This window comes from Aedes aegypti, chromosome 1 (genome assembly GCF_002204515.2).
Source record: "Aedes aegypti strain LVP_AGWG chromosome 1, AaegL5.0 Primary Assembly, whole genome shotgun sequence".
Classification (NCBI taxonomy): Eukaryota; Metazoa; Arthropoda; class Insecta; order Diptera; family Culicidae; genus Aedes; species Aedes aegypti.
The window spans coordinates 175,006,565-175,032,805 of NC_035107.1; the positions used below are offsets into that span (position 1 = coordinate 175,006,565).

At 40.4% G+C, this 26,241-nt stretch overlaps 1 protein-coding gene across 2 annotated transcripts in view; it reads right to left on the reverse strand.

Moving 5' to 3' along the window:
* LOC5574581 (protein turtle) overlaps positions 1 to 26,241 on the reverse strand; it is a 756,452-nt gene that overhangs the window by 96,445 nt on the left and 633,766 nt on the right. For both annotated transcript variants that reach the window (XM_021853722.1, XM_021853716.1), the window contains exon 5: positions 4,881 to 5,198. In XM_021853722.1, the coding sequence (XP_021709414.1) occupies positions 4,881 to 5,198 (318 nt within the window). The remainder of the gene's footprint in view (positions 1 to 4,880; positions 5,199 to 26,241) is intronic.

Genomic DNA, 26,241 nt, shown 5'->3' on the forward strand with positions numbered 1-26,241 from the left:
TTCCGAGAGTAACAAATTTTGGAATGTGATTATTTTTTACTTATTGCAGTTACAACACCGAAGTTGTAAAGTATGTAAAACGTCAGATAATGATCGATTGTCATCATTTAAACATAATTTGAATTAGGGACCATCCATAAATGACGTTTTTATTTTTTCACTAATTGAGCATGAGCATAGATGACCGTATAATTCGTAGTTGCTACTTCGTGATTGACCAGAACAATCAAAGTTGCACATAGATTTAACGAATGGGGCTTGGGATTAACTTACCATTCTTCAATGTGCACAAATCAAGAGCTCCAATTTTAAAAGTCAATAACAGCGCTGGTGTCCTTACGATCATCGGGGAAGGGAAGGAATGTTAGTGTGACTACCGTTGTTACTAGAGACCGAGATCACCTCTGCATCTCCACGGTTGTCATGGAAAAATTCCATGAGATCTAGGCCCCGGGGGCACCTGGAACCTATTATAGAGTGGCCATGGTAGCCGGTGGTGCTAAAAATGCTTCGAAAGCATAACCTTTGAAAAACATGAAGTTTTATGCCCATATTGATATGGTTCCAGATATGCTCCTAATTGACCACTTCCCCCTTGGCACTAAGAACCTACTAAAGAGTGGTCTGTGTGCTGCTGGAAACATCATTTTGAAGGTTGATGCCTTGAAAATGAAGGTTGATTCTTGATTATTTCCCTCTCCCCTAAAATGTTTCGTTATTTATGGATGACTCCTTAGTGGACCGTTCCGAAGCACCGTAGCCGGCTCCGCTAAGCCCCTTTGAGGACATTTCCGTTTCATGTCCAAAACATATTGTGCGACGTCTCAATCTGAATTCGGGAGAATATATTAGCAAAAGAAGAAAAAATCAGTAACAACAGATGTGGCTATTCCATAGCTCCTGGCATAGGTTCTATGAGGGCCTCTTTGGGAACATTTCCGTTTTATGTCCAAAGCATACCGTGCGATATCTGAATCTTCGTTAATTCGGAAGAACATGTCAATAAAGGAGAAATAAAAGAAATATTAACATATTTGGCCATTCCAGTGCACCTAACACAGGTTCCACCATGGCCTCTTTGGGACATTTCCGTTCTTTGTCCTAAACATTCCGTGGTACGTCTTAATCTTCTTGAATTCGAGAGAACTTGGCAGTAAATGAAGAATAAACTCGGTATGAACAGATATGGCCACTCTAGAGCTCCTGGCACAAGTTTCGCGAGGCCCTCCTTGGGGACATTTCCATTTTTTTTTTGTCGAAAACCTGCCGTGCAACATCTCAAGATTTGTGAATTTAAAATAACATGTCAATAAAAGAAGAAACAACTTAATAACCACTTCAGAGCTCAAAGAACAGCTTCCGCCAGCGACTCACTGAGGTATTTATGTGTTATTGCCAAAACAAGCCGTGTGATGTTTCAATCTTCGTGAATTCGACAGAACATGTCCATAAATGAGGAATAGGTCCTGTGTAAATATATGTTGTCATTCCTGACCACATCGAACAGATTCCATCAGGGCCTATCAAAAAAAAGCTTTCCACGATTTCTGGAAAATCTGTCATGCAGATCTCCATGAATACGCCAATAACTTTACCAAGAATGCACTGAACAACTAGTTAAAACTCAGCAGAGAACTATTAACCACCCACCATTTCTTAACAAATGTTTTCAAAAAGATGAAAAGAATCCACTATGGAACTCCCCATGAGTACACATATGATATCCATTTGATAAACGGACCTTTCGAAAATTCACTACCAATAATTATTTTAACAGCGTAATTTTACAGCGTAAGAACAACCTATTACTCATTTAAAAAGCAAATTCGATCAAACGTCCATTCCGTCAATCGTACCACTCATTTACGAATAAAAAATTTCTTGTGCAACAAACCAATTTTTTTGTCTCACAATTTCCCAAGAACTTCATCGGTAATTTAGGGGTGGTCCATTTATTACGTAAGGGTTTATGGGGGGAGGGGGTGTTCGAGATTTCTTACGCGCCATACATGTTATTTTTGATTTTCATACAAAAAATCTTACCATGTTGGGAGAGGGGGGTCGAAAAACTGTCAAAATTGTCTTACGTAATTAATGGACGGCCCCTCAACAATAATCTGACCAGGAATTCATCAAACATTTAATCTCGAGTCCATTCGAGATTTTATCTATTTTCCGCGAAAGGGCTTTTCCTACAAATAACCCATGCACATGTCGTCGCGTTAGTTGTACTATACTACTCTTTTGTCTTAACGTTATAATACAATTCTACCCCATTACCCGGATTTCCATATCTCCGAATAACCCATTACCCCGAATGACATTACTCCGAAATCCAAAATCAATTGTACATTCAGGGAAACGGGGTGATGGAATTCGCGATAATGATATATTCGTGGTAGCGGCAATCGGGGAGATGGCATTCGGGGTAATGGGGTAGAACCTTAAAATACATAGTCCTGAGCCTAAAAAACAGTTTTGCCGAAACCATTGGCTCAAAAGCTATTTTCATCGTGAGATATAAGTTGAAAAAATTTGATGCTCTCTAGTGCCTCTTAGCGGCAAAATGTTTAAAATGTTACTGTTGATCTATCGTACAACTTTACCGAAAACCTCCTACTTGTAGAATACCAAGCATATATGTCCCACACCTAATAAATAACCTTGCCGAAAACATTGTGAGATATTTGTAGCTCACTAGCGCCTCCATCTCCTATGTGTGGATTGTTGAACTCAGAAAACATGTCATGTCACCTTTAAACGAATGACCAACATTGCCGAAGACATCAATATTCCATATCATCAGAATTTAACAATCATCTAGTTACTGTGTAGGTCCTTTTTCAATTCCAGCTCGTCTAGGAACCTTAGGCGAGATTTCGGTCAGTTTCCTCTAAGTGCTGCATCTGCTTCAACTCCTCCGACAAGTCGTGGTACTTTGGTAGGGTAACTTGGTGTAATACGCCCCACCGGGGCAATACGCCCCTCTGAAGTTTCACGGGATTGAGGCTTCTTTTACACGTAAATATGATTACATTTCTTAACTATTCGCGAATAAATGATGTTGCGCATATATGTTCTTTGAGAAGTATAAACAATCAATAGAAATTCTAGAAATATCGAAAATCAGGTTTTTGGCATAAAACTATGCGTCCGATAAGCAAGCCTTGCCGTTAATGAAGCCCCTTCTTTACTATTGTACCTATTACAAAAACTTTTACCGGAAGACGACTGCTAATGGACCCCTTTAAGCTTAGTAAGTGGTGGAATTCTCCTTGGAAACATTTCTACAACGCTGTGGACCTTTTTTCTATGGGAGGGGCATATTGCCCGGGTTATTTTGAAACGTAAACATTGGGACGGTTTACAAAAAAACAGCTAGTACACCTATTAGAAGCAACCTGGAAAGAGAAGGTTGCATGCAGAGCTGACCAACTAAATAAGCAACACATTGACATAAAAAACTTTAGGAGTGATGCTTTTGCTACTGCAATAAAGCAGTTTTTCCTTAAGGGGGGGCGTATTACACCTTTTTACCTTATCTTTTTAGAGAGTTGATCGTTGAACTTTGTGGTCCAGCGGTACTGCGATGAGTGTAACTCGTTTCATCCTTTTGTCGTATACTACAATGTCAGGACGGTTGACACTTATGAGGATGTCCGTTATGATCTCACAATCCCAATACACCTTTATGCAACCATGATTGGATTTATTGGGGGTTGTGACTGGAAGTTGAAAACGTAAGTTCTTGATTGTCGGCTATCTCAGTCTTAATCAGCGAACGTTTTCATTTATTTTGCCCGACGTTTCGGCCATTTCTTGTGGCCTTTTTCAAGGGAAAAATGGTCTATCGTTTAAGGTTCAATAAGGACAATAAAAAAAAGTGTAGCACCACTGTTGCCTGCCGAGCAGTGGTGAAGCATGCTGCATGCAAGCCCACTTTATAATGATGAATAACAATTTATCCTGAAGTCCAATCAAAGGTTGTACCTGAAAGGAATTCACATGAGAAGCTTTTGTTCACCTTTTCATAAAATATTATGATGAAGAGATAAAGGGCTGAGCACAAAAAGTTGGTGTTTTCCTTATTAATCTCCATATAAACTTCAAATGGCGTGTGCACAATCAAATTTCTTCGAATCAATTCAAACTTTGGGAGAATGCTATTTACCATAATAAAAGTCGTTTTAGCATAGGAAAACCCAAATTTTAAAATTTGCATCACTCTTTTGGACACTCTACTTGAAATATTTCAAATTTTCTCAGTGGTTAAAAATTTGTAGCATCTTCTAATAAACGTTTTTGTAAGAAATGCATGATCATTTACCTGAATGCTCAACATGTTTTGACGCATGTTCAATTGATAAGTGTGTTTAATTAATAATTTGATTATTCTAATTTTGCTTTTCATGAGCTGTCCGGATTTTGAATCAAAGTGTTTGTAATATGAAGCAATAGAGAGATTGAAAATCATGAAAAGGCTACACATTTTTATTTGTTTAAAAAAACTCATGCTGTGAATTCCCAATATTAACCCGGAATTTGGAAATTACACACTGTAAAAGCTTAATAACGCTAAGGTATCATTGATAATGATTCAATGTAAATGCTTTTAAATCAGATATACCTCAATGTGTCTTTAAGTCTTTTTTTTTTTTCAAAGGGTTGTTATACTGCGAACATACGGCATGTCAGTTGTAAAATAGTACTGTATTAGCATGCACAGTGAAATGAATTGCTATTTGGTTACTTAGGTATAATTTGTTTGAAATAAAAAATCGAACTTGAAAACTTTCTTTCCATATCTTTTGCGCAAAACGGCGACCTTCGTTTTGACATGGAACAGCTCCGACTAGCATGAACCATATGGCCCAACTCACAGTTCATATCGATCTGGACGGACTGCTCCACCGCGTTTGCCCGTTCGTGGTTGCTAGCTTTGCACACTAGCTTTGAGTGTAGGTCCTGCCGGCTCAGTGGTCCCAATACAATCTCGCTCCGGAGGTGCTTGTTCAATGGCATGTTCTTGGATTCGGCCACCAGTGGATTACCGTCGCGAAACCAACTAACCGTCGGAACTGGACGGCCTCCATAGACGTCGCATCGCAGCGTTACAATATCACCTTCACTATAGGGGCCAGCCACCGTTGTCCGATCGATGCCCAGTTGGTCCTGTATGACGACTCGTTCGGGTGGAACTGCGAAGGAAAATAAGAGAACAAGATTGTTAGGCAAGTCGAATTACTATAGAGGATTATTATTGGATGACGACTGAGCTGCTGGTTAAATGAGATTGATGACAAGAAATAATTTACATAATTTACATGTGACCGTGAAGTGTCGTTGTTACTGCTAAGAAAACCGAGTAGGACTGATACTGTTTATGCATTGTTAATAATAATAACAACAGTTTCAAGAGGCGTTAAAATTGATAGAGATAATGTAGGAAAAGATCAAACCTGACAAAAATATTTTCTATCGGCCTTCCTTAGCCGAGTGGTTAGAGTCCGCGGCTACAACGCAGAGCCATGCTGAAGGTGTCTCGGCTCGAATCCCGGTCAGTCCAGAATCTTGTCGCAATGGAAATTTCCTTGACTACCCTGGGCATAGAGTATCATCGTACCTGTCACACGATATACGAGTCAGATAATCACAACTTTGGCAAAGAAAAGCTCTCAGTTAAGAACTGTGGAAATGCTCATAAAAACCCAGTGAAACAGTGGCCCAGTGAGAACGTAATGCCAAGAAGAAGAAGATCTGTCTTGAAGATGACGCGTTTTACCCTGCCAGCTCTTCTGGATCAATTTTTACGCATCCTAAAAAAATCGTTGTTGTGCTAATATCTCCTTGACTTTCTCAAATTTTATAACGGACGAAGATGATTAGTATTGCGAAGCTCTTTTCATATATACTTTGCAATATAGAAAAGCAATCATCTCTGGAGCAGGTTTTTTCAGCATGTGTTTAAATTACAATCGTGATGTGTTGGTCCAGAAGTGCCAGATTTTGTGCAAATCTTACTCAATTTGTTGTAACTTCGATCAACTTTACTGAGGGCAACATCCCTCTGAAAAGGATTAAACTTGTTTTGCCCGCCACGGTTAACTACCTCGAACAAAGAAGAAAATATAGAAAAAAAAAAAACGGACGATACTTTCGGACACTGACCTGGCTGCATCAGAGAAGCAGTGATTGCAAACTTGATACCTTGAATGTCGGGACGTTGAATTAACCTGAACGAGAACGAGTTCATTGGCTAATGGACAAGAGGTGAACTGCACAAGGTAGGAGTTCACTTGACTGCAATGAAAAACGTAAAGCCTTTTCTAATGTAGGATGCACTTATCTTTGAGGGTTTCTTGTACATAGGCGTTGCATGTTTTATGATTTTTTTTTTCTAATTCGTTTACTTTATTATATAGTCAGTCTCCATCTCCAATAATTTGTGTAAATCTCACGCTCGTTCAGTGCATACACAAATTCTTTCTGCTGCCGGAAGTTTTTGAAACTACCTAAAGCAATAAAACAGAACTTCTCAATACTGAAAAACAGCACTTTTCAGCTCTATTTTATTTACTTAACGTGGCAAACATGGAAGAAAGGACGTTTCTCCGGAATGCGCGCTTTCTTTCAAGGATTAAATGGCTAATGTTGATAATTGCATCGAAATGAGCAAACAGTTCGATACTATAGACACATTTTACGAACACCAAATCGAAGCAGCCTCTAGCCCAGGCTTTTTGATTCATAATGGGTGGAAATAACGGGTGCAGTTGTTCCGAATTTGAGGGATTTATGCAGGAGTTCTTGAACTCCATTAGAAGAATCAAGGTTTCCCTCCAAATCGTAAAGGAAGAAGACTGTCGCGCTCTGCCGGAAACCCATTAATATCGCGAACTTCTTCTCAAACATCTTGAAGAAAAGAAGCACATTTTTTCAACATACGACGACAAAACTGAACGTTTGTTAACCAATTTGATTCATTCAAACAAATCTGAAGGCAAATCTACTGATATTACTCTTATAGACAGAAGAAAATGCATCGAAGACAAACCCCGAATTTTCCAGAGAAGTGAAAAAGTGCGCGGTCCGTTAGTGGTGTTTGACCCTTCGACCTTGACGCTTGCTCCAGCGGGAGCGAGCGATGAGGGCAAGATCAAACATGTCGCACGTCGGACGAGTAAAGTGAAAAAGTGCCGTGTTCGATTAGTTCTTTTTGATCCTTCGACATTGACGCTTGCTCCTGGGCAGTGCGTCAAGAAAGCCCGATAAATCGTCAGTTGTTTTCCTTCTCGGGTCGCGCGCCTATTTTCTCTGAGTGCTTTTATATAGCCGAGCAAACTAATGAAGCTGAAAGTGGATTGTTGCGGCTCAGTCACGGATAACGGATCAATTGGTGAGCTCGTTTCATGCTACTATTTCTAATCTATAAAATATGTATGACTGCACTTTTAATCGTTACAACGTTGGGACGTAAATATGATTTTTCAACAAATTATGAATGGTTCATCACTGTGATTGTCGACATAAACTTTGATTCATGAATTATTTACCTTTAACATTTTTTTTCAAAACACCCTTTTCTTTTAATCTTTATTTTTGAAATTAAAAAACTTTAAATAGTTCGACACTGTAAGTGTCGGCATAAAAATAAGAGTGTTAGGAATGTTACATTTAGGTATTTGTTCATCAAACTTTGAATGGTTCGTCACCTCAAGTGTCGGCATATTTTTCCTCTACATAGAAATTGTTCATATCAAATGAAAATATTATATTTACATATAAGCATGTTTATATCTCACAAAAAATATTTATCGTGGTCTAATCGCTTTATCAAAGTGAATCATGTGACCCAACGATCCTCCCCATTAACAAACATCTCTCCCAGTAACCTTTGTGGAGATGCAGAGGCAAACACGGTCTCCAAATAGCAAAGGTTACAAACTAACATTCCTTCCCCCAATCCCACCTGACTGCAAGGACGTGGCCGTTATTGACCCTGTATGAATAGAGGCACTGAATTATGTACACTGAAGAAGATTATGGCCAATCCCAGCCTAACTTCTAGTTGATTCTTTGTGTATTTTCACTGACTTCGGTCAATCACGGAATAGCAACCATTGATATGTGTAGTCAGTCTAAACTAAGCTAAGCTTAGCGAAGGCAAACCCCGAATTTTCCAGATCACATATATAGGAAACCTGACAATCGTTCGCGTTGAAAATTTGATGGATTGGACATCACCAGCGAACGAACAATGTATTAAATTTTCAGCACAAATGGTTGTGTGGTTCTCTAGATTTGTGCTCTAGAAAAATTCGTGGTTTGGCTTCGATGCACCTTCACCTTAAATAGTCTGTAAGATCTGGTGTTCCTCAAAGTAGCATTTTGGGACCCATATTATAGAATATTTTAACATCTGACTTACCTGAGTTACCTAAGTGGTATCAAAAATCTTTGGACGAAGCCTACGGGTCATTTGTAGTAGTTTGCAAAAAAAAAATGGATTGATTTTCTTCATACAGCCATTTCGCCCTTACTCTATATTCCCCCTAAGTCGATGGAATGCTCAGTCCCTTCAATCTAGCATACTTTGATTTCTCTGTAAGTCGATACCTCTCTAACTCGATGTTCCCTGAATCGATGCTATCTGTTTCAATTTCCCATGCAAGTTCACCTCTCTAACTCGATATTTTCATGAAAGGTTTTGAACATCCTCCAAATGTTAATAATTTTGTTAAATTTGAATGTTGTGATTATGTTAATAGTAAAATAAAGATTTGCAACTTATTTTAGGCTGACAAAATTTTATTTTTTTGCTGACTGTTAGAAAAGTTTGAAGGTAAATGTACGTTGCATGTATTTTGTGAAATAAAATAAAGTAGAGAAACAGTACAAAAATTTAAAAACATGTGTTCTGAAGCTCGATACCTCCCTAACTCGATGGTCCCTTCAATATCGAGTAAGGAAGAGTTAACTGTACTTGAAACAAATGGAAGATTACTTGTAACGCTTTCAATACTCAACTTATAATATTACTACATTAACTAAAAGCTCTTTATTAGAAACTGATAGTATTGAAAATTTCATGGGTAATCGGAAATGTAACCAGGACATACTTAAAATTACAGTCAGCGTGAGTAACTAATTGGTTTCAAAGCTGGCTACATTAAATGAGGACCGAATCAATTGAAGAAGGGTTTCTATTATACCTAGTAAACACCAATAGAGCTTTAACTGCATGAGATAAATCTTGAAGAGTACTCGGTAAATGAAATCTATCAGTTACCAATACCAAAAATTTGACTTATGGTTGCACCGGCAATTTGAACATACAAATTTATTGATATCTTCCCTCACAATACACATTATGTGCCCTTCTTCAAAAGTGCCTTGAACGTTGATTTAGCCAATCAAATTTGTCAAGAAAAAAATCTTGATTTATTTTGACAAAATAAGAAGTAGTTTTTGTTTTAAACTTTTTAGACAGCCTTTAGCAAACTGTTCGAATTTTTGCTATAAATGTATTGGTCATTTCGAAAAATTTTGATCTCTTTAAATCTAGATACGGGAAATGTGCTTACTAACGTTGCCTGGGCAAAGTTTTCTTCTGTGCGAACACTACCGATATATACCGGTGATAAATTTCACAGCGGAACACATTGTTGCGTGCGGAATAAATAAACCAGCTTCGGCCGCGGTGCGGTCAGGTAGCCCAGTTTGCGCTTTCAGCTTCACCTGGATTCGAGAGGACGTCATAGGTGACCTTATGTACGAATGGAAACGGTTACGTCACAGAGCAAAACAATATAAAATCACATTATTCATTTAATTTTTATTTATTTATACGCCTCCCCGCTTCGCGTGGTAGAGCTTTTATTCAAAATATGGGTCTCAGTGGTATACGTTATCTCCAGTTTGCAGCGTGAAAAATGAAAACAAAGCAAAAAAACGCGGATTGAGGCATTCCCACGAACAGAGTGTGGTACCATTGAATCGACTCCCGATGGTGCATAAAGGACAATTTATAACTTTTCCGTACAGAGGTAGAGAGCAGTTCTCATATGTTGGATTTGGTTGATACTTAGGCACAGTGATTCACCCGGCAGTCATATTCATGCGGGGTATATGTTACAGCAGAATTTCCAGAATCCTTTTATAATGCATTCACATGCTTATGCTTCCGCAAATGGGCAACATTCCGGACTGCAATAATCTAGTTTTCACTTCTTAGCACAATACGCTGATGACTATTAATCTCTCAAGTGCGGTGAAACCTTGTATTGGGGGCTTTCCTTAGCCGAGCGGTTAGAGTCCGCAGCTACAAAGCAAATCCACGCTGAAAGTGTCTGGGTTCGATTCCCGGTCGGTCCAGGATCTTTTCGTAATGGAAATTTCCGTGACATCCCTTGGCATAGAGAGTCATCGTACCTGTCCCACGATATACGAATGCGAAAATGGAAACTTTGGCAAAGAAAGCTCTCAGTTAATAACTGTGAAAGTGATCATAAGAACACTAAGCTGAGAAGCAGGATCTGTCCCAGTGAGGACGTCATGCCAAGAAAAAAAAACGGTGAGACCTTCATGGGTCGATATTTGAGGAACCGTCGGCTGACTCCTCTCCGAAGCAATACCGTAAAGTAGTTTCGGGGAGAAAAATGTCAGAGGCCAATACATGCAGAGCAAGTTGCGGACGGCCTGTCCAACAATCAATAGTTTGGATTCAGGAAAGGTAAATCTACTCTGGACGCTATCCAGTCGGTTGTTCAGACATCTGAGGTGGCAATTGAGCATTAGTGTGGGACAAAATTTAGATTCTCGCTCCAGTCCACTTTTTGGATTGCATTTAGGTCCCAGAACAACTGTGCAAAATTTCAGCTCGATCGGTGAAACTATATTTTAGCGCCAGCCCTTCAAAATTTGTATGGGATTTACTATGGGAAAACTTACTTTTGCAAACAAAAATCGCCAGAGGTCGCTCATTGACCGAAGACCGTGAAACAATCCAACACTTGTGAAAAAAGTTATTCAATTAAAACCTATTGGCAAGGCAACATTGATTGACACGTAAAGGAATAACAATAATAACAAAATCAGGCAAAATTTTTAAAAAGTCTATGTTTAATAACTTTTTTCACAAGCTTCGGATTGCTTTGCGGTCTTCAGCAATGTTGTTCATCGTAAAAATACCTATCGAGATTCTTGAACAGAATTTTTATAGAGAACAATGGGCGACCTCTGGCGATTTTTCTTTGCAAAAGTAAGTTTTCCCATAGTAAATCCCATAAAAACTTTGAACGGCTGGCGCTAAAATATAGTTTCACCGATCGAGCTGAAATTTTGCACAGTTGTTCTGGGACCTAAATGCAATCCAAAAAGTTGACTGGAGTGGGAATCTAAATTTTTCATATAACCGTGTCCCAGGCTATTGAGCATAAAAGGAGCGGCATCCGTTACTACGCAGTTGTCACTCTGGATGTGAAGAATGCGTCCAACAGCGCAAGTTGGGAAGCGATATCCCACACACTTCATCGCCTCAAGGTACTGGTGCAGTTGTGTAAGATTCTAGAAAGCTATTTTGATGGTAGAATTCTACTGTATGATACAAAGGAGGGACAGAAAAGCGTTTGAACTACCGCGGGAGTACCTCAAGCTTCAAACCTGCGCCCGATGTTATGGTATGCGATGACGTACTGAGGCCCGGCCGCCCCTTCCGACGGGTGGCTTCGCTGACGACATCATCGGTCTATGACGAATCGATGGAGAACAGCGCACTCTATCTCCATAGTTGAGAAATTGATGAAATCTAGGAAACTGGGACTGGCCCATCACAAGACTGAGGTGGTGGTGGTCAACAACCACAAGTCCGAACAACGGGCGCATATCTCAGTAGGTGACAGCACCATAGAGTCCAAGTGATCTCTTAGGCATCTTGGGGTAAGCTCAGCTTCGCTAGCCATAGTGGTCTATGGCTATGGCTAAAGTGACCTTTTCGAGGATGATATCTAACAGCCCTGCTGTAAATGCCAGCAAAAGCAAACTCCGAGCAGGCCAATCTGGTCAAAAGCGCTTAGAACGAGCAGAAACCTAAAGTGGTTGGAAAACACGTAAATGATCATGTTCTTAAGAGTAACAAGCGCATACATAACGGTTTCTCAAGAGGTCTTGTGCATCATAGCCAGGATGACGCTCATCGTGCTCATCATCACGGAAGATGTTCAATGCTTCAACCAAAGAGGTACCAGAGGAGTCCACATAGCGTGTAAAGAGACAACGCTCAGAGGTTGGCAGCAGGAATGGGATAACTCCACTAAAGTTAGATGGACCCATCGGCTAGTACCAAATGTGATTGATATAAACATGATATTGGTATAAAAGAAAACATAGTGAAGTGAACTTCAAATGACGCAGTTTCTGCCAGGACATGGTTGCTACAGGCAGTACCTGCATAGGTTCGGGCACTCAGATTCTCCCGCGTACCCCAATTGTGTTGGTGTGGAGGAAACAGTAGAGCATATCGTGTTCGATTGCCCTCGTTTCAATGTTGTGAGAGGTCGCATGCTCGTTATATGTGGAAGGGACACTCCTTCAGACAATATAATCCAAGGAATATGTGCGGAGGCCGAGTGCTTTCCGATTTCGGCTGTCACTCACATTATGCAGGAATTGTAGCGCCTATAGCACGTCGACCAAGAGCCGGCCTCAGAGGATTAATTCCGCTGAGGCTGGTCGCCTGTAATATTTTTTAAATCGGCCATAGGACGTGATTTGCCTAGGCTACTTCTGCTACATGTATTAAGGCAAAACAGGCCGTCATTGAAATTTGTACGCGTCGTTGATGATTGTTGCTTATTCATCTCCAGATTTTGAATCGAAGAAAATCAATCGGTTTTGCATAGACACAACTGAACAAGTATCAGCATACCTAGCAAGAATGTTAGAGTGTACAGTGATACTTTTTCAAGTCAATATAAACTATCAAGACTGAGTTTTATCACTTTGAAATACAAGCTGAAAAGTAATCATTGTTGCCTAAACGAATGACGGGCTACTTAGCCTTAAGTGCTATATGCGCTGGCCCTCACCGAAGAAATACCGTAAGATGGTTCCGAGGGCAAAAGGGTTTGAGGCAAGGATAATGTCTGTGCATTTTATACACCACTTGAGCAATTCAGCGAGAATTTCTCAACTACAATGCCTGGGCTGGTTTAAGTGGGACGTCGGTGGTTCAGCATCCTCAGACTCCCTGAGTTACCTAATCAGTGGCCTGATTTCAGATTCCCCTCTTGGGACGTGGTGCTCTCGGCATCTGTAGAGGATTTGCCACCCGGAAAAGATCTGGTCCGTTTTCGAGCGGCAATCAAAGGAACCCGCTTGACAATCTTCCCACGGAATTGATTGCTACAGGTGATAGTAACGGAATATAATCTGGCAGAAAGGATTCATACTCCAGTTTGTCGCCTTCTTTAAGGTCAAGACCTTGCTTGAACTTTTCCGGGAATCGTTCTATATCCCAGATTCTGACTATCAGCTTATGCAGGCTAGCTATCTACCTCTTCGGGTCTATCTGAATGATTCCGGTTGCTTCTTCTTCTTGGCACTAATGTCCTCACTGGGATAGAGCATGCTTTTCAGCTTAGTGTTCTTATGAGCACTTCCAAAGTTATTAACTGAGAGCTTTCTTTGCCAAAATTGTCATTTCGCATTCGCATTAATAATCATCACTGCCGTTTAAATGAAAACTGTTGTAATTGGTAGTTGTTTCCTAAAATAATCGTGGTTTGGCTTCAAATTCAATGCAAATCAGAATGAAAGACAGATTCAATACTTAACCGGATGGTGAATGCAATCACTACCAGTAAATTTTATTTTAAGTTACACTAGGCTCAAACTGCTTACAGCGATGCACTTCAAATTTGCATCAGAAATGTGCGTGGAGCATCACTAACACAAAGGAGCCACCGTTCTGTATTTCTATATTTCATCATGTTCCCCCGAAAATGAGACGAGATGCGATGGGAAGAATGCGAGAAATTTCCAACCAAGAGCTATAGCGACGGGACTCGTACTAATGCATGAAACACATCTGCACCGAGTGTGCAATAGAAATGACCGTGATGTGAAAAATGAGTACAAAAAAAAACAGTTCAAGCGACGCAGAACGTGAAGCTTAGTAAATAACGCCGGAAGGAAGGGGAGGGTACCCGATCAGAAGAAAATGGCAATTCTTTATCAATCATATACAAAATTGAGAGACACGTTGACTTATTTTTTATTTGCTTCATTTGATTTTTGTTCCCATTTGGAAAAGTATGAAGACCTGGTATATACCATAATAACTTTTCCATCGGCAGCTTTATTTTTTAATCACAAAAAATATTGAAATCGCGATAACTTTTTTGTTTCTTGGTTTGGTTTCTTGCGTCGTTCACACAAATTCTTAAAAAGCTCTTCTAGTTTTCGATTCTGTGTCGATATTGAACATTGGTCATCTTGTTTCGAAGATATTTCGATGTTCTTTGGGTGACCGACACTCTTCATATAAAATTTCCAAATAAACATGGTTTGATGTTGAATATTATTGCAATTACATTGTATGCTATTGATCCATAATTCAATACCTACTCAATAACTTATTAAGTTCTTGGAAACGGTTAACAACGTTTTGTTTTTTTTTTTTCATAATATTTAAAATAACACATCAGTGATGCATATATTAATTATAGAAATTATTGGTATTGATTTTTGGTATTTTTTTCTTATAACCTCCTTACGAAGAGCATAAGGGTATTGAATTTCAATACCGTGATATGGTATTCATTTGCCATGCTTTTCTGCTCGGGTAGAATGTGTGACACACTAGGTACTGGCTTGTTCGCTCGGTGTATTGTAAATTTAAAATTTTCTATAACGGTACGATGTATTGTCCGCTGCTGTTTGCTCGGTCGGTGGTGGTGGATCCGAAACGATGATCCCTTGTGGCTAATTTTCGCTACGCTTCGGGCGGAAAAGTTTGTCAGTCAGTTTCCGGATGGGGATTATGAAGTGGGTTTTGTGCAGAAATAAATGGCATTTTTTAGAACTGTAGGAATTGTATCGCGTATGCAGGATAAGCTGTACAGTGTGCAGAGGGATATGCGATTTTATTATATCAGCTCATGGCAAATAGAACGGGCCCCCTAGCGTAGAACATTTTCCGGAAAAAGACATATGCATATCTGTTGTATGGGATGGTGCTGTTGCTGTTAAGCGAAAATATTGTTTAAACATTTTGTACGATGAGCGCTCTGAAACTCAGATGACACATTTTGATTAATCCCATTAGTATATGATTTTAAAAGTAGGTTCATGCGTACTACAGACATCCGTTATGATTATGAATAAGATGAACTTTGTTATGTTGTCGGGCACAAACGATATTACAAAGCATTTTGCTCGAAAGCAGACAAAATTGACACTATATAATCTGGCATGTTATAGCCAATAACAAAAATGAAGGACCGCCTCGAGAATGCAGCAAGGATTTTTCTGAAAACTTGCGAAGATTTACGAGCAGAATCATCATGGATCTTGACAAAAAGCCCTCTGAAGTTTGGTCTGGAAATTGTCGAAATAGTTATATGGATTTGTCAAAAATACCTTATCACTGCGGAACACGTTTTTGTCTCTAGCACCAAAATACCGCTATGTACAGAAATATCATAGCACGTCTAGTTTTTGAGATATCGACTGTTGAAAATGCAAAAATTGACTGTTTCAGCCAACTTGCATGCAAGTTTGCCAGCTTGTACGGCAATTTATTTGCTTAATTTGCCACAGAATTCAAAGTATATGTGTATTGCAATACTTTTCATCGAAGTTTGTTATACTTACGATGCGTAAAAGTTATTTTTTGATGTTTTAGAATATTATTGTATTTTGCCATATAAGAGTAACGAAGAATTTCCTATAGAGACTGCAAACATGTTGAAAAAATCGGTTTAATCGAAATTTAATGGTGAAATTTCAATGAAACTTAATTTCAATATCTGAATTGAAAGTTTAAGTTCTCTTTTGCATGTTCCGTGGATTAGATTACAAAATAGATAAATTGTACTTTAAATTTCATGTAAACATCAATAAAATAAGTGTTTTATACAACTTTGGCGACCTGTTGCTTAAAATTGTGACTTGCTGGAACATTTCTGAAAATGGCATCAGATTCAGCAACTCCAAATCTACTAGAGACACATAGTTTGATCCTTGAGACACGCAGAAATGTCATTTTTGTTACGCTGTGTATTCACTTAAATCACCAAAATCATGACAGAAGAAATTCAATAATTAAAATGTTGTAAGGGACGAGAAATCTCCATCTGCAACCGATTTTGATAACTCATCTGAACTAATGAAACAAATATTTAAGGTAATGTACAAATCCCAATCAAGGCAGAAGCAATTCAAGTTGAGATGACATTTTTTTTTGACTTTTTGGTTATCGATCCTTCTAATTTTGGAATCTTTCAAATAGTCATGCTGTTTGAAATTATTGTCTGGATAAACCGTCTTACATCTTATAACTCAAAAAATTTGTTCGTCATTCGAAATCAAAAATTTATAATTTTTTGTTGTTTGTTGAACCACACCTTGGTAATACTTCTTTTAAAGCTGCTTATTTGCCTGCACATGCAATGAATATCAGATTCAATCTAGTCAATTTGCAAATTCTACAAACTTCAACAAATTATATGTTTGCATGAGGCATAGCAACATCAAAATATAACTCCGTTATTGTAGAAGGTGACCTTCATGAGAATAACATGGTAGAATTCTTCTTCTTGGCGTTACGTCCTTACTGAGGCAAAGCCTGCTTCTCGACTTAGTGTTCTTATTAGCATTTCCACAGTTATTAACTGAGAGCTTTCTTTGCCGATTTGACCATTTTTGCATGTGTTGAAATACCGTTTTGTCTCAAATTCCGAACAGACTCATATTCCGAACACTCGTTTTTGTATGGCGATTTGGTTGAAATGTTTCACTGAAATATGTCATCAAATTACAAGAAAATGGCAGTCAATTGCAATTCAATTTTAACGTCTCCAATATAATTTATAACGCGGGAGTAGTGATGATTCGCTAGTTTGAGGCCAGTAGAACAAGCTCAGATAAATTTGTTTGCAAAATTAATCATTTGAATACGATTTATTCGCGCTGTTCGGAATTTGAATCAAGGTGTTCGGAATATGAGACAGAATAAACACAGTGTTCGGCATTTGAATCAAAATGTTGTTCCATACTTTTACGTTAAAACAATACTAAAACTAATTCAATCAACATTATTATTGATACACCCAACAGCCAACAGTTAGACTTTGCGAAGAAATTAAAATTTTCACAAATATCAGCCATCTTATGCAAATCAAATGCATTTGAAGTCAGTGTTGGCCTTAAGTGTTCGGAATATGAGTCAAAACGGTAATTGAATTTCTGTTTGATATCATTGAATTCCTTGGGAAATTGCATACATTTAGGCGTTTTCCGCGTAATTCTTGAAATTTAACTATTCGTTATTTATATAAATATTGCATTGTTAAGAATTTTACAAGCATACTCGGATTCAGGGAGCTTAAATTTATCATATAGAGTTGTTTTGGAAACTAACAATAATGGCATTGACAAGTGATCAATTTCACCCCGAAATGCGATCCTCTGATTTTTTATTTTAGAGGTATTTGTTAACAGTAAAATGACATTTGTTAGTAAATTTCGGTACATAAGTCGATGAAGCTCACCTTCGTACTTGTTTTCCTGCATTTAGTTGTTTGGCATTGTTTACATTATAGAAATCAGACTAGAAGAACCGTGAAAAATGATCAGTTTCACCCGAAATTACGGTATCCCATTTACTCAATGCCTAATTTTGTCGAATATTACAAATATGCAGTTATGGGCAGTTTCGTAGAATAGTGAAGGATAGAAACAAACATTTGTTCATAAAAAATAGGATTTTTTTTTGCGAAAAATAATGTTTGACTTTGACGAACAGCTTTTCTGAGGAGTTTTTGAAAAAACTTTTTAACTCTTCAAGCAAAAGAATTTTCTAAGATCTTATGTTTCATAGCATTGTAGAATAATACTAAAACGATGCACAGATAACCGATTACGATTATATCAATAAATAAAAAAGATATAGCATAAGCAAAGTGTCCACTTTATAAAATGAACAGTCCTTAGCAGTATTTCGCAAAACTAAGTGAAAATGTAAAATTTTGGTAACGTTTTTCACGCGGTAAGGCAAATTCCGCTAAATTATAAGATAATATGGAGAGGCAGATTTTAGGCTGTTTGCAATTTTTCCCGTGGCTTTATACATGGGTCGAACTTTTGCCCACCAAAAATTGTTTCCAAGCCTAGAAACGACCTTACGTAAAATATTAAAAATTATTTGGTTCCATGCAACGAAGTTTGACCAAAAATTACAATATTCACGTCGAAAAACAACAAATAGCCATAACTTTTCCAAATCTCAATCGATTTTAATGATATTTTGAGTGAAAGTCTCTTTCTTGAATAGCATTCGAACTACCATGAAATTTATAAGGTTTATTTAGAATTGAGCTGGAATTCTTTAAAAAGAAACTCTTGCCCCACTTTACTCTAATGCTTTCAACGCTTTTTAAGTCCCAAGAGTTGTAAATATTCTGTAGTTCAAGGTCGTAACAGCTAGGCCAGAGTAATTACTTTGCATTACTCTGTATTATTTATTTAAATGGAAATTATTCATGATTTTTCGAAATTAAATCAACACCTTGATTCAATTTCGGAAAATTATGAATAATTGACATTTAAATAAATAATACAAATATACAAATAATGAAATATGAGAAAGATTGACATATTTTCTTCAGCATTTGATGCAAAATTTCTCAGAAATTACGGCTAAAAGATGATCGTTAATCTATCTTCTGGTATAAATTTCATTAACAGTTAAATGTGAATTCATATCCCCTTCCCATCCACAACTTCTTTCAATATTTTTGACGGTTGTTTGAGAAAATTGATGTGGGTTACTTCTGTTACATTACCGCGGGATTAATGTAGGACTACTATGGACACAACTTTGATCAATTCTGGGTCAGACTCTAACAACAGTGCGGTAGCTCTTTGCAGATGATAGGATGTTTGTTGATTGATAATAGGTGCTGTGATTGTGGGTATTCAATAACGTTATGGTTTTAAGGGGGATCTGTTATTTGGTTTGAAAGCTCTTTCATAGCTTCAGATTTCAAAGTAAAATACTTCAAAAAATCAGTGGGGGTTGTGTACAAGACAAGACCGGATGACGTTAACGACGCCATGTGATTTGCTACTTTTGAATTTAAGTCAATTGTCATAATGCATGCCATCATGTCATAATACAACCTTCCTTTAGTTATAAATCAGAATGTAATGGTTGATTGAATTGTTGAATTCGAATAACGCGGTTACATTTTGACGGCATACTGGTTGAAATCCTCCTCGCCTGATGAGGTTTGCCGTGGCGATGACGATGGGCGCTTCAACAAGCGGCTTTGGCTGATTTTCTTCAGCCATCTTGTACAAATATTGCGATAGGGCACCGATTCCTGCAGGGCCAATTCTGGAAGTGCGAGTCAGTTTAGAAATTTCGAGCGATTTCACAACCCGACGCTGGATTTGCAGCAGCTTGATGATCAAGAGCTCCGTGGCACAGGTAGCGAGGAGCTGAGCAGGTTCGGCGTAACCAGCTTAAAAGGCTTAAGCGGCGCTAGTGAACATGAAACTTTTGTATCGCAGATCTCAGAATCCTGACCACTTAGAAAGATGGCGTTTCCGGCAAAGTTGCTCGGTAACTTATCATTAATAGAGCTAGTTGATCAGTTCAAGGAGCCTGATCACTAAGAAAGATGGCGTCTTCGGCAGAGTTGTTCAGTAGTTCAAATTATTTCTTTGTGTAATCCTTATAGTTCGAGATTTTGTAAAAAAAATGATAGTTCCTGAGCTTCTGAACAACTTTGCTGAAGGTGCCTGTCTAAAAAGTCAAGATCCTGCAGTATCATCAAAACACAAAAATTTTATGCTCACTAGCGTCGCCTGGTGGCAAAATATCCTATTTCTTGCCTCAAATAATGAAAGTCCTTGAGCTACTGAATTACTTTGCCGAAGACGCTATCTCTCTAAGTGGTCAGGCTCCTGAGATATCTGTAAACAAAAGTTTCATGCTCACTAGCGCCACGTTGTGTCAAATTTTGAATCAACTAGCTCGAACAATGATAGTCCTTAAATTACTAAACAACTTTGCCGAAGTCGCCATCCTTCTAAATGATCAGAATCCTGAAATATTTGCAAAACAAAAGTAAAACTTCCATGCCCACTAGTGCCACCTGGCTGTCAAATTCCGAATTATATGCGATACCATCAGATAGCGTTTCACCCCCACAAAAACTTTACTAAAGACCCCAAGTTTCTATATTATCTGGACTTTGAGATATACCGATTTAAAACTGTGGTTTACTGAACCGTATATAGTGTGTTCATTATTATACGACTTTCATGTACATTTGTTGATTTTACCGCATTATAAAGGGTCATACTGTAAATAAAAACCGTCGAGTATTGTTTTTAAGAAGATTCTTGAGGAATACATTTTGGTTTGGTGTCGATAGATATCTTTGTTGCAAAATAATAGCATATAAATTACAACTGTTGTACAAAGTAAAACAGCGCGACAACCCGAAGGTTAAAATAATTTATTTATTTCAGAGTTTTGTAGGTGGTTTACATGTTAGAATCTTAAGTGATACAAGAAAATATCCTTTCAGCAATTCTCGCTGAAACCAGGCCGCCATCGACACCCATTGTTAGAATTAATATTTTATGTCTTTAATGACTAGTTTTCGATAAAACTTAAGGGTGGTCCTTTCGGTTTTCTCAAATTGGTGGACCCTTCGTTCGCAAAAATAGCTAAAAAGTTTGCGAAAAAGCTCATTTTTTGATAAATCTTGGATATTTCTTCACGTGATATGTATCATTTTTCCCTTGGAACACATAGCAAACTTAGTGGCATCGTATAGAGAAAGCATATAGAAAAAAATGTTTGCGGTCAGTTTAAATTCGGAAGCCATCTTGAATTGTGTTAGAAAAATCGATTTTTTACCATTAGCGCACCGCTCGTTTTGAATGAGATCACCATCAGGAAGCTGAGGAAAAATTGCGTTAGATAAGTTATAAAAGCTGAGGGTCGTGGGTTTGAATCCCACCGGTCGAGGATCTTTTCGGGTTGGAAATTTTCTCGACTTCCCAGGACATAGAGTATCTTCGTATCTGCCACACGATATACACATGCAAAAATGGTCATTGGCATAGTAAGCTCTCAGTTAATAACTGTGGAAGTGCTCCTTAGAACACTAAGCTGAGAAGCAGGCTCTGTCCCAGTGAGGACGTAACGCCAGAAGGAAGGGAAGAAGTTATAAAAACTAGGTGAGCAATGGTATTTACCAAATGGAATGAACGATTTTCTAAATAATTTTCTATGATTTTGACGTATATGGCGAGTGCAATCAATGCAAATATTATGTTTTGTGCGACAAAGAAACAATCGTTGGTGTTTTATCCGAGTCGAGTAAAGAATAAGAGTATTATTTTGAGTGATAAAATCTGGCGGTCATCTTGGATTTTGACGTCATCTTGGTTTTATGTAGTAGAATTAATTTTTCACCTTGATAGCACTCAACATGTCGACGAAACGATAGGAAAATGAAGAAGAATAAAAAGAAGAGTTGACGTAACTTTGTTTTTGTTGGTAGCCTCTAAAGCCCAAAAATGTGCTTTTCCGCAAACTGTTTAGCTAGCTGGCGTGGTCCACCAATTTGAGAAAACCGAAAGGACCACTCTTAAGTTATAGCGAAAACTAGCGATTAATGACATAAAATTGGAATTCTAACTATGGGTGCCGATGGCGGCCGGGTTTCAGCAAGAATAGCTACTTTAATCATGATTTAAGACAAATAGTCTTGTATAGATCCACTACATTTGTGTTGTGCTTGCCAAAGAAATCGGCAAGCTCGATGTTTCTGCACTTACAGAGATAGCGTTCTATGTAGCGATAGCCAGCGGCCTAGTCCCCATATTTGCCAATGATGGAGACTACAGCACGCAACTGCTGAGGCCGGGTCCTGCAGGATCGCTTGATGATGAGCACTTAAGAGACCAGCATGACCAGCGCATCGTTGGATAACAGGGTCCTCTAAATCTGCACAAACTGGACATTCGGGAGAACCCGCATGACCGAAACGGTGTAGATACTGTCTAAATCAACCATGGCCCGAAAGGACCTGTGTCAGGTGGAATGTTAGTTCCCCATAACGCCTATTGATCCAGATATCTAACCTCGGAATCAACCTGTGAGTCCACACTCCCTTGGTGGAACTGTCCCACGCACGCTGCCATTTGACAATAGAGACCAGTCTGGCAGTCCTGCGTATGCCTATTGTGCCGCGCATTTCGAAGCACTCTATGTCCTCCATGATGAGGATACTAATAGGCACCATACCAGTGATGACGCAGAGTGCATCGCGTGAGACGGTACGGTACGCGCTCACAACCCTCAGGCACATTAACCTATATGTACTCTCCTGGTTGCTACGGTAGCTGTCGGTACTTAAAGTCGTGCCCCAAGCCGGGCAACAATACCTCAGTATGGACGAGGCGACACTGGCCAGAAGCTTACGCTTACTGGGGTACACCGCAGAGCTATTGGACATCATTCGAGACAGTGCCGCAATAGCTGTGGAGGCTCTCTTGCAGGCATAATCAACGTGGCTACTGAAGGTAAGCTTATCGTCGATCATCACCCCCAAGTGTTTGACGGAGCACTTCGAAGTGATCGTGCAGTCGTCTACACTGATCACCGCTTGCTGCACCGACTTTCGGTTGTTAACAACAACCGCCTCAGTTTTGTGGTGAGCCAATTCCAGTTTCCTGGAGCTCATCCACTCCTCCACAATTGTGATCGAGTGGGCTGCAGTCAATTCCACTTCTTCGATCGATTCACTGTAGACCTCCAGTGTAATACCGTCGGCAAAGCCAACGATGACCACACCCGCCGGGAATTTTAATCTCAACACCTCGTCGAACATGACATTCTATAACACCGGACCCAGGATGTAACCTTGAGGGACTCCAGAGGTTATGCGAAAGCACTTCCGACCTAGAAGTTTGTACAGGTACTCGGCTATCCCCAGACGCAGGAACGCATCAGCAATAGCCGCCCAACTAGCACTATTATGCGTTCCTTACATCCAGAGTCACTACTGCGCAGTAGCGAATGGGGATTACGCTCCTCTTACGCTGGAGTGCTATCTCAGCGGTTTTCTTAACCGTCAGAATAGCGTCTACGGTGGACCTTCCTTTATGGAAGCCGAACTGGTTGCTTGAGAGACCATTTACACCCTCGGTGTACCTCAACAGTCTGTTGAGGATGATTTTCTCGAGCACCTTCCCCGCCGTGTCGATCAAGCATATTGGTCTATACGCCGACGGGTCACCGGGTGGTTTTCCCGCCTTTGGCAATAGTACTAGGCTCTGCCTCTTAAACACATCTGGAAATACTCCCTCCTCCAGGCATATTTGCAAAGCAGATCTGAACATCCCGGGAGCCTCCAAGATTGCGACTTTGAGGGCCAGGTTTGGAACTCCGTCCGGACCTGGTGCCTTACCTATACTGAGGAATTTTGCAATCCCTACAAGTTCCTCATCGGTTACCCTCTCCTCATAGCCAGCCCCAATCCCCGGTTGTCCTACGAATGGAGGCCAAAGGCTAGGGTTGTGGCGCGGAAAGAGCCCCTCGATGATTCCCTCCAGCATCTGTGGAGATTGCTCTGTAGGAGCCATTGCACCTCTTGTCTTTGCCATAACGATCCTGTAGGCATCGCCCCACGGATTCGCGTTGGCACTCTGACAGAGTCCCTCAAAGCAGGCCTTTTTGTTTGCCCTTATCTCGGACTTCAGCGCAACTTTGGCAGCGGTGAACACCACCCGTCGTTCTTCACGCTCCTCCTCGGTACGTGCTCGCTGCATCCGCCTCCTGGCCCGTAGGCAGGCATGGCGTAGGTTCGTAATCGCTTGAATTCACCAGTACGTCGGTGGCCTCCCGCATGCACGCGAGAGCACCGCCACCAGTTCGTCCCCGCTTAGACCGAGTAGGTTACGCTCACGGCGGAGCGCCTCTCTAAGTACTTCGTCATTGAAGTACGATGTCTTCCACCTACGAGGGCTTAGCCTTGACCTAGCCGCTTCCTCTACTCGCTGCCTGCAGTTGTTGTAGTCGATACTGTAGCGAACCGCCAGTTGGTCGCTGTGAGTATAGGCATTGTCTACCCTCCAGTTCGAACTACTCGTTAGGCCAGGAACGTCGATAATCTACTCCGCTCCGTTTCGGCTAAAGGTACTTTTGATACCAACATTAGCCAGATCGACATCTAGCACGGCCAGTGCCTCTAGCAGGATTTGACCCCGCTGGTTCGAGATACGGCTTCCCCATTCCACGGCCCAGGCATTGAAGTCACCCGCTATTACTACTAGCCTTCGCCCTGTCAGCACGATCGTCATACAGTCCAGCATCTGCGTGAACCGCTCAGTCGACCAACACGGAAGAGTATAGCAGCTACAGAAGAGGACCCCGTTTACCTTGGCGATCACGAAGCCCTCGTAGGTAGTAGACACCAACTCCTGGACGGGGTATTTACCCGTCGTCCATATCGCCGCCATTTTTCCGGATCCATCCACGACCCAGTTGCCGTTGCCGGCGGGTACTCGGTATGGGTCCGATATGATGGCGATATCCGTCCCCCACTCAGCAACTGCCTGATACAGCAATTGCTGAGCTGCGTCACAGTGGTTCAGGTTCAGCTGCGTTACATGAACTGTGACTTTTCATTTATGGCTCTTTTGAAGGTCGGGCACCTTGAGCCTCCCGTTGGATGCTTGTTGTTCACGGACTTCCCGGAACAAATCAAGCACTTGGGAGGGTTCTTGCAGCCTAGTGCCTTATGACCTTCCTCACCACATCGCCTACACAACTTGGTCCTATCTGGGCCTTTACAGCCCCAGGACTTGTGTCATGGTTCCATACACCTGAAGCAGATCACCGGTTGCTCGTGTATGGTCAATCGCCTTCAAGACTTCCGAGTACTTAGACTCTTCCGTCTTGATGATGATCGCATCGCCCTTTTCGCGCTTGGCACCTACCTTCCTACCTTTCTTTAACCTGGTTTCCCTACGCTCCTGCAATTCGTGCTTCTTGTTCCTCTTCTTTCACTCTACGGTTGTCCAAAGGGCGTAACCCCCTGATCCTAACCTGTGATGTTTGAGGACCTCTCAATGGTCGCAACCCCCTGTTCCCATCAATCCGTGAGGGGCCAGCCTTTTCGGGCCCACCCTTCTCGGCTTTCCAGGACGCCTGGCTGTGGTCCGATTTTCCGGCACTGCTGCCAACTTTCGGGGTTAATATCCGCCTGGCCTTGCGAGCGCCGCCGGGTAGCTCCTCCCCTGACGGCTGCCTCGCATGCTTCTCAACAGGGCCTGATTGAGGTCCTTCCCAGAAAACCAGAAATCGCATGAAAGTTCACGTTATAACTCGTTTATTCATACTAATTACATCAAACCCGCAAAACACCGTGGATAAACTCGTCAAATTGATGTGTTTCCTCGCATAGAATACTTTTTTCAGAGTTTATTTGTACATTTTGTTTCATCCCGTACACTCGTACAAAGTAAGTCCAATCAATCCGTAGCAGCTGTCAAATCAACATTTGTTATCATTAGTTAAGTCGCATAAGATCATAGGTTAGTTCGGGAGAGTATTATACACTCGCATTGTATGTTATTAATCATCACATAATATATGCACGCATATCGCCTCCACTTTTGTACGTAGAAGGGCTTTTTGCGACATCTTATAAGTGAAATTTTGTATGTACAAAGCCTCCAGGTGATTTCGTTATGCGTACATTTTGGTTGTCTGGGTTGCTGATGTTGGGCTTCGAGGACGCAAAGTCAATGATGGAGTCAAGCTGCTGTGCAGCCACTTCCATCGCAGAGAGCCCCACTCTTTTTTTATTGATGGCCCTCATCAACCACGCTCCATCCATAACCTCACCCGATACGTTAGCCGGGGATGAAATATGGTGTCCAGCATTGGCTTTACATGCGCTGCTGCCTCCTCCTGCTTCCGCTTTGCTCAAC